Source organism: Typopeltis vanoorti, chromosome 5 (genome assembly GCF_054136105.1).
Source record: "Typopeltis vanoorti isolate ZY-2024b chromosome 5, IOZ_Tvanoo_1.0, whole genome shotgun sequence".
Classification (NCBI taxonomy): Eukaryota; Metazoa; Arthropoda; class Arachnida; order Uropygi; family Thelyphonidae; genus Typopeltis; species Typopeltis vanoorti.
The window spans coordinates 140,166,920-140,183,785 of record NC_143553.1 but is presented as its reverse complement, the minus strand read 5'-3'; the positions used below and the strand labels follow the sequence as shown (position 1 = coordinate 140,183,785).

At 38.2% G+C, this 16,866-nt stretch overlaps 1 protein-coding gene across 4 annotated transcripts in view; it reads right to left on the bottom strand.

Moving 5' to 3' along the window:
• Positions 1-16,866, bottom strand: part of LOC150106874 (proton-coupled zinc antiporter SLC30A2-like) — a 185,963-nt gene that overhangs the window by 45,869 nt on the left and 123,228 nt on the right. For all 4 annotated transcript variants that reach the window (XM_090393362.1, XM_090393364.1, XM_090393365.1 and 1 more), the window contains exon 6: positions 2,087-2,240. In XM_090393362.1, coding sequence (XP_090249488.1) covers positions 2,087-2,240 — 154 coding nt within the window. The remainder of the gene's footprint in view (positions 1-2,086; positions 2,241-16,866) is intronic.

Here is a 16,866-nt window from a genome sequence, read left to right as displayed (position 1 = left end):
TCACAGAAAAAAAAAAGAGAGAACAGATGCACAAATGGGAATACCAGGTGAATTGGCAATGCCTTTGATCTGCCTTTTTTAATCTTAACATAAATGGAATAATTCCATTTATGTTAAGAATGGAAAGAGCAAGCTAGTCTCATTGCATAAAGGTAGTGCAAAAATAGATGCAACAAATTATAGACCGATTCATTTCCATGATTATTATTAATGTCTTAGAGAAGTACACAAATCTGGATCATGAATGGATGGACAGAGCTAATATTCTGTAATGAACAGCATGGATTTATTAAAAAGTCTTGTTTCAGTAAATTGTTTTACAATAATACCTACAGCTGACTTGGATAAGAAATGGATACATATTGGTATTAATACTAATCATATTCTGTGTGATATTCCACTAAATACCTATGTGAGAAGCACATAAGACTGGAGAATAAATTTAAATTTTACTGACAGGTAAAGGTAGTGCTGGAAGGGGACCATCAGTGAGTTGAGGGTGATCAATAGAGTTTTACTGATACTGATCAGTAATACTCTATTGGGACTTTGAAATGCTGGCTATGGAGAGAGAGGTTGAAGAAATGTGGATTGCAGAGTTTGGTGGATATGAAGAAGAGAGGTGATATTATAAACACATTTAAGTTAGTGAGAGGATATTATCAGATTAATCTAGAGGGAATTATAAAACAAGTAGATGAGAGGGGAAGAACCAGAGGTCATTCCTGGAAGTTGTGTAAAAGTGTGGTGAAGAGGGGTGCGAGGAGCAGATTTTTTAAATGGAGAATTGTCAGTGAATGGAATGCATTACCAGAATGTGTTGTTAATTCAAGGAGTGTTAAGGATTTTAAGATTCTATATGATAAATATGTTGTCAGTTGAATGAATCATCGACGATGAGTCTGCTGACTCCGAGGATGTAATAATATTGTTATGATAAAGCAAAGTTGGAATGACAAGTTTCCATTTCCACATGAAACTAATTAAGCTACAATGAATCAAATAATTTTTAGTAGATTGAAATTACAATGTTTTCTAGAAAGGAGTGGCAGGTGACAATCAGGGTTCTTCAAAACTCTGTGTATGGGCTATTACTGTTCAAGCCTTTATGTTGACTTAACAGCTATGCCTGTTTTTGAGACAAGAAAATTCATAAGGTGTCAGTAACACTCCATACAATAAGAGGTAACAATGTTTTTGCCAAAAGTAATTTTTTGCTGATTACTGTTTTTATTTATTTTTTTATTATGAGAAAAATCTGTCATGTAATTTTGTTTATAAAAAATTTCTAGATATAACTATCTCAATTTAATGTTAGAGGTAAATTTAAATTTAGTAATTATATTGTTAAACCTGTTCTATACTATGTATCTTATGACTTGTAAGTAGCAACGCTCTTCATTGCCTTTTGGCTATGTATGCCAAAATGAGTACAGACAATGTACTCATTATTGACGTGTACATTCTCTGTTCCTATGGTCCTAACAGTACACGACTGGTAAAAGAGCAGCAGAAGAGAAGCAGCTTTGTAACCTTTTAGTTCTTTCTTGTTTCATGTAGCTTCAGTAGTGTTTCACTCTGATGAAGTGATGAGATACTCATCACAAAATATTACTGAGTATAAATGTTAAAAATACCAAGCAATTTTAAACCTGGTTTTACTCCATTTCCCAAATAAGCAAACAGACAAACAAGTCAAGTTTGCACCTGCAAGTGATGCAAGTCTAGCTGATCCTACAGGAGTTGCCTTGGTCTTGCACTACCAGTAGGATCAGCTAGACTTGCATCACTTGCAGGTGCAAACTTGACTTGTTTGTCTGTTTGCTTACTTGGGAAATGGAGTAAAACCAGGTTTAAAATTGTTTGGTATTTTTAACATTTATTATACCCAAGGTAAAATACTTTCTACATATATTACTGAGTATATTAAATTTTTTTATTTCATTTAATTTATCATGTATAGTCAGCTATGTTGATTTTAAGAGTAGTGAATGAAAAAAAAAATTCTTTAAAACTAAAAGCAAAGTTAAAACAACAAAAAAAAAAAAGCTCATGTTTAATAAACTCAAATATGTTGCAAACTTACATGATATTTACTCCAACTCCAATTGATGCTGTGATTAACATTATTTCGGCATTAATCTCAAAGTCTTTACTCACTACACGCTGTACTGCCATATAAACAAGAATGCCTGTGACAACCCAGATTAACAGCACAGATGTTAAAGCACCTATTACCTCTAGAAAAAAGATGAAGAATTTAAATGAGCCAAAATCAAAATGAACTATATTTAAACAGAAACTATTCAAATCATTACATATGGCACATTATAATTATCAAAAATAACTCATTACTATCATCATCTTCAGACTCCATTCAAAGGATTCAATGGGAGGTTCTAGTGTCATGCCTTATGCATTCATTCTTCACACTCTTACTTCATTTCGATCACGTACAATCTTCATGCCAAAAACTTCCTCTTCCTCACACGCTCTTCTTATATAGCTTCCAGGGATGACCTATTGTTCCCAACCCTTATCTCATGAAGAAAACCTTCCACATTAATTTGGTAATAACCCCTTACCAATTTATGTCTCAAACATATCCCCCCCCCTCCCTCCTATTCAAGCTCATTCTGCAAATTACATTTCATTAATCTTTCTATATACAAAACACTCCAGAGACCAGAGGTAATCTTTTGAATGTTGAATGAAGTTGACTATCAGTCATCTCAGAACCCTTTTCAATATCTCATCCTTCTAAAAACTAAGTAAACAAACTGCACAGTCATATGTGGTCTTATCAAAATCTTATTTACAATGGAACTATAATCTTATTAATAGACCTCTACAGGCTTAAAACTCGCATGTCATGCACAATGTTCATTAAGAAGCCTCCTTATACAACTTTGGAATGTCTTATTTACTACTCCTATTGTCTACATTAATATGGTACAAAAATCTGTCTCAATCATTATTCCCCCACATCTCCCTATCAACCAGGTTCATAACCAGCATTACTCTCAATGTCCTTATAACCAACTTAAGACATAACAGCTACCTTAAGTTACTCTTCTCTGGTCAAACCCCTCCTCTCCATCTTTGAAAACCAAATGCCTAAATCTGCACATTCAATAAACAGACTGATGAATTTTGCACAGTGAAACTAGTAACCTATCTCTTACATGAAGACTTTTTTAATTACAATAATTTATTGTGATCTCACAATTAGAGCAATTTGGATCCTATGTCTCATCTCCTTCACCTCTTTCACATTATAGTCCTCTACTATCTACATACATTATATCTTATTCTTGCCTTCTGAATTTCAAACTTTACACTGGCAATATGGAACTCTGAGTCCCATTCATATATCCACACAGTCAATTCATTCATATCCATCTGGAGAGCCACAACAAGCATGTTACTCATCATACCTCAAACCAACTTCGCATCATTTGTAAACAAACACCGTTATTAACATCAGACCTCTACGGAGTCAAAAGACGCATTGCAAGAGACGTACTGTTACAAACACACACAAAAAACTGATCAAACCTGCATTCAGCACAATGTCAGGCAATGCATTCCATTCAGCCACTCTCCACACAAAGAACCTGTTCTTTATGCTCCTGCTCACACCTTCCAAGGATGTTTCCTTTCCCTCATACTATGAAAATTTCTTCCACATTAACCTGGTAACCTTTTACCAACTTAAGTTTCAATCATATTCCCTCTCTTCCTCTATTCACAAGGCTTTGTAAACTGCATTCTCACAACCTGTCTTCATATCTCACATCCTAAAAAATAGTTGCCCCCTTAGTCTTCTCTGGATCCTTTCAAATATATCTTCATCACCATGAAAACCAGGGAACCAAATCCGCACAATAATACATATGAGAACAGATCAAAGGCCTCATATGGATTATTGCAAAGCTACATCTACTCTATTTCTCATAATTCTTCATAATTTGGCATCATCTGCAAACTGTAGAAAGGCTTAAATGATGATATAATGTCATTTACATACAAATTAACCAATAATGGTCCCAAAACAGACTCCTGGAACACACCACTAATGACTTTCCTCTTCTGAGACATCACTCTCCTGCACACAACCTGTTGATTCCTATCAGACAGCCAATCTCCAATCCAATGTGCACTAATCTACCAACCAATCCAACTGTTCCAATTTAACTACTAATCTGTTATGTGGCAATTTATCGAAAGCCTTTGCAAAATCTAAATACAGTATACCACTGTATATGCATTCCCCCTTTGTCCAATGTATTCGTCACCCTGTTGTAATAAGTAGAGAACTAAAACATGATCTTCCTTTAGCAAACCCCCATGCTGTCCATTAAAGAGAATTCTACTGCTGTCCACCCACTTCTGAATCGTTGTCTTCACCAGCCTCTCCAACACCTTGACCACAACTCCAGACAAACAGATCAGCCTATAATTGGAACCCCTTAGTCTTATCACCTCCTTTATGAATGTGGAATTTTCCACCTTTTCATTCCTTTAGAACCTGGGCTATTCTAAGACTCATGATAAAAATGTACATTAAAGGTGATAACTCCCTGGAACATTCTCTCTAGATAACTAACAATACAGACCCCTACAGCACACTAGTGACATTCTTCTTCAGGGATACTGCACACATTCCCAACTTGATACCTATCTGATAGCCATTAACCAATCCAACATAGTCTAATTTCGACAGGTTTTGTAGCATAGAGGCAGCCTGCCTCACAGTGCCACTTAATGAGGGTGCTCGTTCAGCCATATTGAGGTATACACTTTATTACAGCAACAAGATATTACCTTGGAAATTGCTTTGAGCAGTGGCAAAACATCTGATATAGATACAATAGATTTATTTGAAGAATTAAATTCTCTCAAAAATATACAAGAGGAAAGTGGTCCTCACCAAATTTATCACATCTATGTAGGAAGATTGATTAACTCGATTAATTAATTCTACTGCTGTCCACCCACTTCTGAATCGTGGATTTTAAAAAAAAAATTGAATGACTAGGAACTGAGAAAAATGAAAACAAAGTTTATTAGTTTTCAGCTTGTATCAGCCTTCTTCAGGTGCAAATTAAAAAAGAAATAAGTTGCACCAAATTAATAATAGTAATAAAAATTAGTAATAGTGCAGATGTGGTAGCTCTGCAAGAGGATTTGAATAAGCTAGACAGATGGGCAAATGAATGGGAGTTTCGGTTTAATGTAAGGTCTTGAGGTTTGGGACACATTGATGGGACGCTGCATACTCAATTGGAGGAGCTATACTGGAGAAGTAGGGGGAGACAAGAGATCTGGGGTTGATGATTGATAGAAACCTAAAATTTAGGGGACATATCACTCCTGATATGTCCAAAGGTGGTGAAGGTAACACAGAGGATTGCTGTAATAATGAAAAGGACACTGACCAGCAAAGATAAAAGAGTTATCATTCCATTGTATAAGACTCTGATCAGACCACATTTAGACTAATGTTCATAAATTTGGTCCCCAGGATTTGAAGGGGATAAATTAACTGTGGAAAGGGTACAAACGCAAATAACAAAGATGGTTTCAGGACTGTACAATGTTAGTTATGAGGATCGGCTGAGGGAATGTGGACTGCAAAGTTTGGTGGACAGAAGGAGAGGTGATATGATTGAGACTTTCAAGCTGTTGAGAGGTGGTTACAAGGTTGACATTGGGAATTGATTGAACAGCGTGAAGGAGTGATGACAAGGGGCCATCCCTGGAAATTACGAAAGGAAACTGTGAGCAAGAGGGAGAGGAGTGGTTTCTTTGCATGGAGAGTGGTGGAATGCATTGCCTAATAGAGTGGTGAGAGCAAGAATGGTCAATGAGTTTAAGGAGTGGTATGATAGACTGTTTCCTAGGACGAACCTCTCACGATGAGTCTTTTGACTCCATGGAGGGCTGAATAATAATAATAATAATATAAAAAATCCTTTTCCTCTGAATCGCATGCTTAATCTCGTTATTCATCCATTTCTCACCTACTTTACTTAACCTTCTCACCCTTGGAATACATTTAGACATTGCATCTACTAGATAGTTTTTGAAAATCCCCCAAGATGCATTGATCTCTTTTCCAGCTAACTCCTCATTCCATGCTACCACCTGCAAGCAGTCTCCTGAGTTCTTCATAATCACCGCACCCCCCCTTGTAGTTTCACATATACCGTTTTCTTGCAGAAGTCCTCACACTGCTGGCAACCACCCAGGTAATCACCTCATGGTCACTCTCACCAATTGGTGGGCGATTTGACACCTCATTTATATTTACATTCTCTGATGAGATGACCAAATCCAGGACCCTCAGTCTTAGAGTGCCCTCTGTTACATACTGTCTGAGGTAGTTATCCCTCAAAAACTCAAGAAACTCATTTTCTTTACTTCCAGTTGCTATCTCATCATTCCAGTCTGTTATGAGGACACTGACCTGCAGAGATAAAAGGGTTATCATTCCGTTGTATAAGTCTCTGATCAGACCACTTGAACTATTGTTCTCAGATTTGGTCCCCAGGATTTGAAGGGGATAAATTAACTGTGGAAAAGGTACAAAGATGGAAGACAAAGATGGTTTCAGGACTGTACAATTTTTGTTATGAGGATCGGCTGAGGGAATGTGAACTGCAGCGTTTGGTGGATAGAAGAAGGAGAGGTGATATGATTGAGACTTTTAAATTTTTGAGAGGTGGTTACAGGGTTGACACTGGGGAGTTCTTTCGCTTGGCTGAACAGTGGGAAAGAGTGATGACAAAAGGCCATCCCTGGAAGCTACGAAAGGAAACTGTGAGAAAGGGTGAGGAGTGGTTTCTTTGCATGGAGGGTGGTTGAACCATGGAATGCATTGCCTGATGGAGTGGTGAGAGCGTGAACGGTCAATAAGTTCAAGGAGTGGTATGATAGACTGTGTTTCTTGGGGGGGGGGAGCCTCCCATCGATGAGGCTCGACAGACTTTATGTTCTTAGGAAGGATCTCCCACGATGAGTCTTTTGACTCCATGGTGGCCTGAATAATAATAATAATAATAATTGCCATAATTAAAATCATCCATAATGACTCTTATTTGCTTGGCTAATTTGATTATATATTTCATAGTCACTACCATCCACCTGGTCTATAACAACATCCAACCAAGTATTTCGTTCCATTCCCCTCTATCTCGCACAATACTGCCTCAAAACCACTGGCACTATTTCCCTCCTGCATCATCTCTACTTTGTATAAACATAACTCTTTTTCTATCATCAATAGCACTTCCCTCCCTTTTTACCCCTTCTATCCTTACAAAACACATCATATCCTTCCATCTCTATTCCTGTCAGGATGTCGTCCTCATCTAACCACATCTCACTTAGTCCAACAATTTTTGGGTTAACAGACTCGATTATTGCAACCGTTTCATCTGCCTTGTTTCTTACATGTCTAGCAATTGTATACAAACACAACAGCGCATTCCTAGCTAGCTACACTGATACCACTCATTCGATGCGATCTCTCCATGCTCAACTGGGGCCATTTCTCTTTCTGCTTATTCATTTTGGAACCCTCTTCAATTCCAACTGTTTCCTCTTGATCCCAGGTCATCCCATTCTTTTCCTGTCTACACATGCTCTCATTTCCTCTTGGAGCATCCGCCTTTCTCACGCTGTGTACCCATCCACCCTGAGCCTCCCTGTTCCTCTTGCACAACCATTCTCTCATTTTCCATACTTATGCCACTCACTTCCCCATTCACAACCACCTCTTCAATCTCTCCCGTCTTACTCTCTTGCTCTTTCACATCACTTCCCACTTGATCTGATTCATTCTCTATACTCACTTCTACCTTCCAACAGCAGTCTCTCCAAGCAACTCACACCATACTGCATTTGAGTGCTTATGGTGTGAGTCCATCTCTCTTATATAGTTCACTTCATCCTTCAAACTCATTCCACACATTAACAAACCTCCCCTCTCCTTACACATTTCAGCCAGCATATCATTCATAATCCTTCAAACAACGAGGAACAATAGTTTAACTACTCATATTTACAACAGTAATTAACCAAAACTTCGGTTTTGCTGTTTACCAGAGAATATGCAAAAATCACTCCAAATATAGCAGATGTTATGAAACAATTGTAACATGGATTAGACATGTACATCATTTGACACATAAAGCTTGAAACATTCATTTCTTGCGAAATGAATGTTTCAAGCATTTGTATACAAATTTTTCAGTTTTAAAAAGATGCATAGTTTATTTTGAGTAGATATTGGGAATAGAAGTTCATCTTTTTTTTTTTTGTTTATCTTTAATTATTCTTGTAGCATTGTTCTTTAAGACTGTGATTATCCTCAACATTTTTGTTCAAATTCCTGCCATGTACCCTCAAGGGGTATACAGGATATGATAGTACGACATGAAAAATTTACATCATTACTAACTTCTTATCTACAATTTTCCTCCAAATCAGTCTGTTACTTGTCAAGACTTCAACATTATCAGATCTTACATTTCTATTGTCTAAGGCACTTTGTACCATATCAATCCACCTATATCTTGGTCTTTCTCTGAGTCGTTTTCCTGCCAACCTGGCAGAGAACACCAGTTTTTGCTAATCTTTCCTCGCCCATTCTGTTTAAATGACCATACCACCTGAGATTAGCTGTGCTAACATATTCCTGTATGCTGACAATGTCAAGTTCTTTCCTAATATCCTTAATTTTAATATGATATTGCCATTGATGCCATCTGTTCACAGCTCTAATCTTTCTCAAGACTCGCATTTCTGCAGTCTCTAGTCTTTGGTCAAGTGTTTTACTTCTGACCCAGCTCTCAGATCCATAAGTTAAAACTGGTCTGAACACAGTCTTGTATACAGCTAATTTAATGTTTCGACTAATTTCTCTCTTATTCCACATGAATTGCCCAGGCTGGCTGGCAGAGTGGTTAGTGTCTGCTATCCAGTCAAGATGCTGTGGGTTCGAATCCTGCTGTGGGCATGGATGTTTGCGATTGTCTGTGGAAATACTAGTGGTAGCGGTCAGCAGTAGATGGCATGGTATAGTTGCGGTCAATTGGTGGATTGTGAGTGACAAACATTGAGGTGACAAATAATTTATTCAATTGACTTCCTACCATACCAGCTTTGTTGATTCTGTTGTCTATTTCCATATTTAATTTACCATCTTCACTAAAAATCATGCCTAAGTAGCTGAAATGTTTTATTTGTTCTATAGGTTCTCCACTCACAATGCAGTTGACATTTTCAATGATTCTGCCCATTTTCATTGTCTTGTTATTGCTGACCTTCATACCATATCTATTACAACAGTTATTCAATTTAGTCAGGGAATCTTGCAGACTTGTAGCAGATTTATTTAGAAGTATAACATCATCCGCATAAAGCAAAGAGCTGACATTAACATCTCCAATTTTGATATCATGTTTAATACCACTTTCCTTCATAATGTGATCCATATAGATAATGAATAACAGAGGGGATAATGTACATCCTTGTCTCACACCAGATTTAACATTAAACCATCTTCCTGTACTTCCTTCAATTCTAACTGCTGACTTACAACTCAAATAAACACTAAGTATTGCTTGATATAATGCCTCATTGACACCATATAACTGTAGCATATTGAATAGCTTCTCTCTTGGCACCTTGTCATATGCCTTTTTCAGATCTAAAAAACTTAAATACAGATTTTTGTTATATTCCCATGATTTCTCAACTATTAGTCATAAAGTGAAGATCTGATTCAGACAGATTCTATTTGGCCAATCCAGCTTGTTCTTCAGCAAGCTTCTCTTCCACAATTCTTCTCAACCGTTTCTGAAGAACTTGCATAAATCTTACCAGGAACACTGAGTAGAGAAATACCTCTGTAATTCTCACATGCAGTTTTATTTCCCTTTTTATATATATATGGGTACTATGAGAGTTCTATTCCAATCATCAGGAATTGGTCCCTCTGTCCAGGCCTTCTGAACTATGCAGAGCAGGCACTGTAGGACTTTTATACCTCCATACTTCAGCATTTCTAGTTGAATATCATCGATTCCTGCTGCCTTTCCACATTTAAACCTTTGATGGTTTTTTCTATTTCAAGTATGGATATGTATTCCTGACTGTATGCCTGTTGAATGTTTTTTTACCACTGTGTTATCACTGCTTGTTTCATTTAGCAATTTTTCGAAGTAATTACTCCATACTTCAAGGATATCTTTTTCTCCCATTTTCATGTCACCTTTATCATCTCTAATTCCTTTTGCAACACTCTTTCCTCCATTTCTGAGCTTCAACAACCAACAGAATATCTTGCCACTTTCTTGATATTTATTTTCTATGTTCTTATCAAAGTCTTCTCATGACTTTTGTTTAGCTAGTTTTACACAGTGTTTAGCTTTCTTACATTTGTCTCTATATTCTCTAATAGCACAAGCTGACTTATTTGCCAGGAACTTTTGATATGCTTTCTTCTTTATCTTCACTCCCTCTTTAACTTCCTCTGTTCACCATGAAGTTCTGATTTTTTTTTTGTCCTTGCAGACAACCTCAACACATGCCTCTCTGGCTGAATCAATCAGGGTTTTCTTCAAGGCTTGCTACTGAATCTCCAAGGTTTGATTCCTGTTCTCAAACTCATTCATTTTTTCTTCAATAATTACTATTATTACGGGCAACTCCATGGAGTCATTAGACTCATCGAGGGAGGGCCTAAATCATATTCATCACAACTATTCGACATTCATACAGTATCTATCATACCTCGCCTTAAACTCATTCACTGTCACAGCATCCACCACAGACTCAGGAAGCGCATCCCACTCATTCACTACTCTAAAAGTAAAGAACCCAGCTCTAACACCTTTACTAACCACACTTTTGCCCAGTTTCCATGGATGTCCCCTAGTCCTCCCACAACCAGCCCTGTTCTCAAAAATATCTTCTGAATTAATTTTATAGAAACCCTTGAGTAATTTGAATGTCTCAATCATATCTCCCCTCCTCTGCCTATCAACCAATTTTTGCAACCCCAAATCCTCAACCTGTTCTCATACGGTTCATTCCACAGACCTGCTATCATCTTGGTCACTCGCCTCTGGATCCTCTCCACCTCCTCCTCATCAAGAAGACACCTAGGTGACCAAATCTGAGCACAGTAGTTGAGATGGGGTCTTATCAAGGCTCGATACAGAGGAACAATAACCTGCTTGTCAACGTATTCTTCAGAGATATGATTGAAGCTGCAATTTTACTGCAATTGAACTGCAATTGTAAACCACTTTTGCAATGTGTCCCCTAAATTTCAATTCCTTATCCACCAACACTCCTAAATCTCGTGCCTCATCAATTTCCTGGAGCACAGTTCCACCAATGCAGTAAACTGCCGCCAATCTTTTCACCCCAAAATGCATAACCTTACATTTTGCCACATTAAATTGACATCCATTCTCCTTAGCCCAGACCTCCAATCTAGCCAAATCATCCTGCAAAATTTTGACATCATCTGCATTCACTATTGCCCTGCCCAACTTCGCATCATCCGCAAACAAATGAACTGTTCCTCTCAGATCCTTTCCTATATCATTTATGAACAAATTAAACAGCAGTGGTCCAAGAACAGATCCTTGTGGCACACCACTAGTCACAGGCCGTCTTGTGGACTCTACTCCTGAGTAAACCACTCTCTGATATCTCTCCGTCAACCACCCGCCTATCCATCTCACCAACCCTATGTCCATTCCCATATGCTGCAATTTACTGATTAGAATTCCATGTGGTATCCTGTCAAAGGCCTTAGCAAGGTCCAGTAGAATCATTGTAAACCCATTACCCTTATCCTGTTCAACCGTCACTGTGTTTAATACGTGAGCAAGTTACTGAGGCATGACCTACCCTTCACAAAACCATGCTGTCCCCGATACAGTATCCCATTTTCTTCTATCCAATCTTGTATTTTCCTCTTTACTATTTTCTCTAAGACCTTGATAATAATTCCTGTTATGCTGATTGGCCGGTAATTTTCAACAGCAGCCTTGGAACCACCTTTGTGCAGTGGAACTATTTTCCCCTCTTTCCACCCCCTTGGGACTGACCCAGTCCTGAGGCTCAAATTAAACAAAATGGTCAAGGGCACTGACAATTCTTTGGCCGCTTCACGTATGACACGAGCTGGTATACCATCCAATCCCACAGATGTATTGACATTGAGGTTTTGTAATAGACTAGTTACCTCTATTTCATTCATCACAATTCCAGTATAAGCTGTTGGTTCTTCCATTCCTGCAAAGTCACCACCTGGATGATATACTCTTGCAAAGTGCTCGCTCAGTAATTCCACAATATCGACTGATTCGGTTACCTCCCTACCCTCAGCATTTTTTAAGATCATTCTACCTTTGTGTATTTTAGTGTACAGTTTGCATCTGAGAGATGCTCAACTTTTATTCGCTTTAAAACTTTCTTACATGTTTTTCTTTTGAAAATGAAATTCAATTTTATCCTGCTCAAGACTAAATAGCAATCACTTCCAATTTCAAATCCTCTGTACACTGTTATGTCCTGCACCAGGGAGAAAACATCACTATCAACAATAACATAGTCAATGAGACTTGCCTCTTCTCTCCATGTGAATTTGTGCACATTTTTATGTTGGAACATGGTGTTAGTAATAACCAGTCCATGTCCTGAGCAGAAATCCAAACAGGTATTTGCCATTGTTATTAGCTTTGCTCTTTTCTCCAAATTTTCCCAAAATATTTTTGTATGTCTGACAATCATTTCCTACTCTGCTATTTAGATCCCCAACAAGGACCAACTTTTCTTTTTTCATTGCGACAGTTGCTTTCTCTAAAGCCTCAAAAAATTCCTCCACTTCTACCTTAGTAGAACATTCTGTGGGACCATAGGCACAAATAAGTCCGATTGTCCAGTTCCCCATTTTCAAGTTGTGACATCTTCATAACTTGTGCAATGTGGCCTCTGAATTTCAGGTCCTTATCCACCATCACTCCTAGATCTCTCATCTCTACTTCTGTTAAAGTTTCCTCACCAAGTATATACTTTGCATCCTATAGTTGCTTACTAAATTTCAAACCTTACACTTAGCAACACTGAACTGAGAGTTCCACTTACCTGCCCATTCATACAATTTATTCAAGTCCTCTTGTAAGGCCATAACATCCACTTGACTGTGCATTGCTCTCCCCAGTTTTTGCATCATCTGCAAACAGCTGCACTAGTTAAACCCATCCCAACATCATTAACATACAAAGTAAACAACAATGGCCCCCAAAACTGACCTTTGCGGCACACCATTAGTGACCTTTCTCTATTGGGATACTGCACCCTCCATATACAACTTTCACTAATCAGCCAGTCACTTTCACTGATCCAACTCAGAAGTCTTATCCAATCCCACTTGTTTCAATTTATTGAAGAGCTTGTTGTGTGGTAGTCTATCAAATGCCTTTACAAAATCTAAGTGCACCATTGTATATGCATCTCCCCTATCGAAGGTATTTGTCACCTTATTGTAGTACATAAGTTAGTGAAACATGATCTTCCCTTAACAAACCCATGCGCTGGCCTGGTTGGTCGAGTGGTTTGCATATCTGCTCTCCATCCAAAAGGCTGCGGGTTCGAATCCTTCCGTGGGCATGGATGTTTGCAATTGTCTGTGAAAGTACTAGTGGTGGTAGTCAGCAGTAGATGGCATTGGTGTTAGATGATGAAAGTTGGTGAGGTAGTGAGATGAAGAGTTTTAGAGTAGATGTCCTCCCTCGATGAGTCTTTGGACTCCTGGAGGTGTGATGTAATAATAATAACTACAGAGAATACTGCTGCTATTAACCCATTCTGTATTCCTACTTTTCACCAATCTCTCTAGTACTTTCACCACAACTATCAATATACAGACCAGCCTATAATTTTAAGCTACAGTCTTATCACCACCTTAATACAGCAGAACAATTTTTACCCTCTTTCCACTCCCTTGGAACCTGTGCTGTTGCAAGACTTGTTAAACAGGCATACCAATGCTACTGCCAATTCTCTGGAACATAAAATGTGTGGTGATATGTCATCAAATCCTATCGCCTTATTGATATATTATCTTGGTGTGCCGCAAGGTTATTTCCTCAAATACCTCCTGCTCACTCACACAATTAAGCCATCTCCGTCTATGTCCTCTACACTTAATTTCCTCATGATTCCACCCTAATCAGAATGAAACACCCTTATAAATTGATCACTGAATATCTCAACAATACCTTCTGCAGCAGTTACCATTCTACCACTTTCATCCATTAACCTCATCTTACCATGATCATTCTTCTTTGGAGGTTTATTTTGCACTTGGTTAGACTATAATAAATTTAGTTTAATCCTTTATCCAAGTGTAAGCAAACAAAGTTTGTGACTGAAAATATCTTCAGGACTGAAGTAAGGTGGTATATCCCTTGGCAACTCATAGCAAAGGTGGACCAAGCTCTCATTACTCCTTGTCTCAGTATCTGGGTAGTGGCCCTTCCCATAATGCTGTCAATTCTCTGGAACATAAAATGCATGGTGATATGTCATCAAATCCTATCACCTTATTGACATCAAGGTTATTTCCTCAAATACCTCCTGCTCGCTCACAATTAAGCAATCTCGTCTCCCACTGACGAGACCTCAATAAAGGTCGAAAATGGGCTGGGTAGTGGCCCTTCCCTTAATGCATAGCAGTATACATGTCCACAAGGAGATGTGCTTTGCATTATGGGAGATACTGAGACAAGGAGTGATGAGAGCTTGGTCCACCTATGCTACGAGTTGCCAAGGAATGTACCACCTTACCTCAGTCCTGAAGATATTTTCAGGCGCAAACTTTGTTTGCTTACACTCGGATAAAGGATTAAACTAAATTTATTATGATCATTCTTCCTTATACTTGCCACATATCTAAAAAAAACTCCCTAGAGTTTTCTTTGCCCGATTTACCAATTCTGTTCATACTCTACTTTTGTTTTCCTTACTGAGTCACTCTCCTGTCTTGTTCTTTATACTCTTCAAGTGACTGATTATTACCATTATTCATTTTGTACTTCCTCCAAAGTACTTTCTTTCCAGATTTCATGCTTAAGCTCCTCATTCATCCATTTTACACCTCCCTTATTCTTCAGCCTTTTGGCCTTTGGAATACATTCACACATTGATGCTGTTATGTATTTCTTTGTCAGTTCCCATGAAGCATTTATTTCCTTACTGCTGAACTTCTTGTTCCATGTTATAGCTCCAAGCAGTCTCCTAAGTTTGTCATAATCACCAGCCTTATAATTCCACATATATCCTTTCCTCATAACACAGGTGATTACTTCATGATTACTTTCACGAATTGGAGGAAAGTGTGAAAACCCCCTCTCACAGTTACCTCCTACAATGATATGATCATATCTAGAACGCTCGATCCTTGCATGCCCTCTTTTACATGCTGCCCGAGATAGTTATCTCTCAAGAACTCGAGAAATTTATTTTCCTTATTCCCAAATGCTATATCTTCATTCTAATCTATACTGCCATAATTAAAATCACCCATAATAATTACCCTTCCTTTGTTCATTAATCCGAATTGTTTATACATTTCTTCATCACCACCCTCCACATTTCCAGACCTATAACAACATCCAACTAAATATGTCTTCCTCTCAATCTCCCCATTACACACCACACCGCCTCAACCATTGCCACTATTTCCCCCTTTCATGTCTACCTTATGTGGACTTAATTCCCCTGCTATCATCAGCAGCACCCCACCCCCTCTTGCCCTTTCTATCCTCGCAAAAAATACTGTATCCTTCCATTTCCATTCCTGTTACAATATCTTCATTCAACCATGATTTCGGGGCAAATAAACTGTAATGCTGAAACCATTTCATTCTCCTTATTTCTGATACTTCTGACATTTGTAAACAAATAGAACAGTTCATTTTTAGGTCTGTAGCCAGTCCTATCCAAGCCATGTATTGGTTGTGATTTCCCCACCACACCTGCCCAATCACCTTTATCACCAATTACCACATATATCTGCTCAATCTCAACTTCCCCACCCACATCACAATATACTCCATCTTCATACAAGCATTCACTGCCACTTTCAACATCCACTCTTCATATGCCATGTCTCCCTGTCCACCTGAGCTCCCCCCATTTCCCTGTTCCTCTTTCATTCTCATTCTTTCTTCACCTCTCACTACTATTGTTTCCACTGCCAAGCACTTGTCTCTTCAGTACCACTCTCCTGATTTTTCCCTTCATCTTTTTCTTCTTATCTCTTGCACTCATCACATAATGTAATTTCATCCAGCAACACTTTCTCCAGTAAGTGTTGCTCACTCCAAAAACCATTTAAATGCAACCCATCGTGCCTGTATAATTTCATTCTTCCCACAAACACATGCCATACATCCACAAACTTCATTCCCTTCTCCTCACACAACTCTGCTAGCATACCATTCATGATTTTAGCTCTCAATCATAACTCATCATCATCATACCGCAGCAACACACTGACAACCTTCCCTACTACACTGTTATCTTTCATTCTTCTCAGTAGTCTCCTGATATTCGTCCTCACATCCTTTTCTGTTCTTTTGCACACTATCATTAGTTTCCACTAGATGTCTGACATCATTCCACATATTGCGCATTTCATTTTGCATTTTCAATAACCTTTATAAAATCTTGCATTCCAACAATTTCATTCTATCACTCCTGCAATCTCGCTATCTCTCATTCTGCTGCACCTTAATTCTGTTTCCTCGTTCGTACTTTCTTTCACTCCCTTAT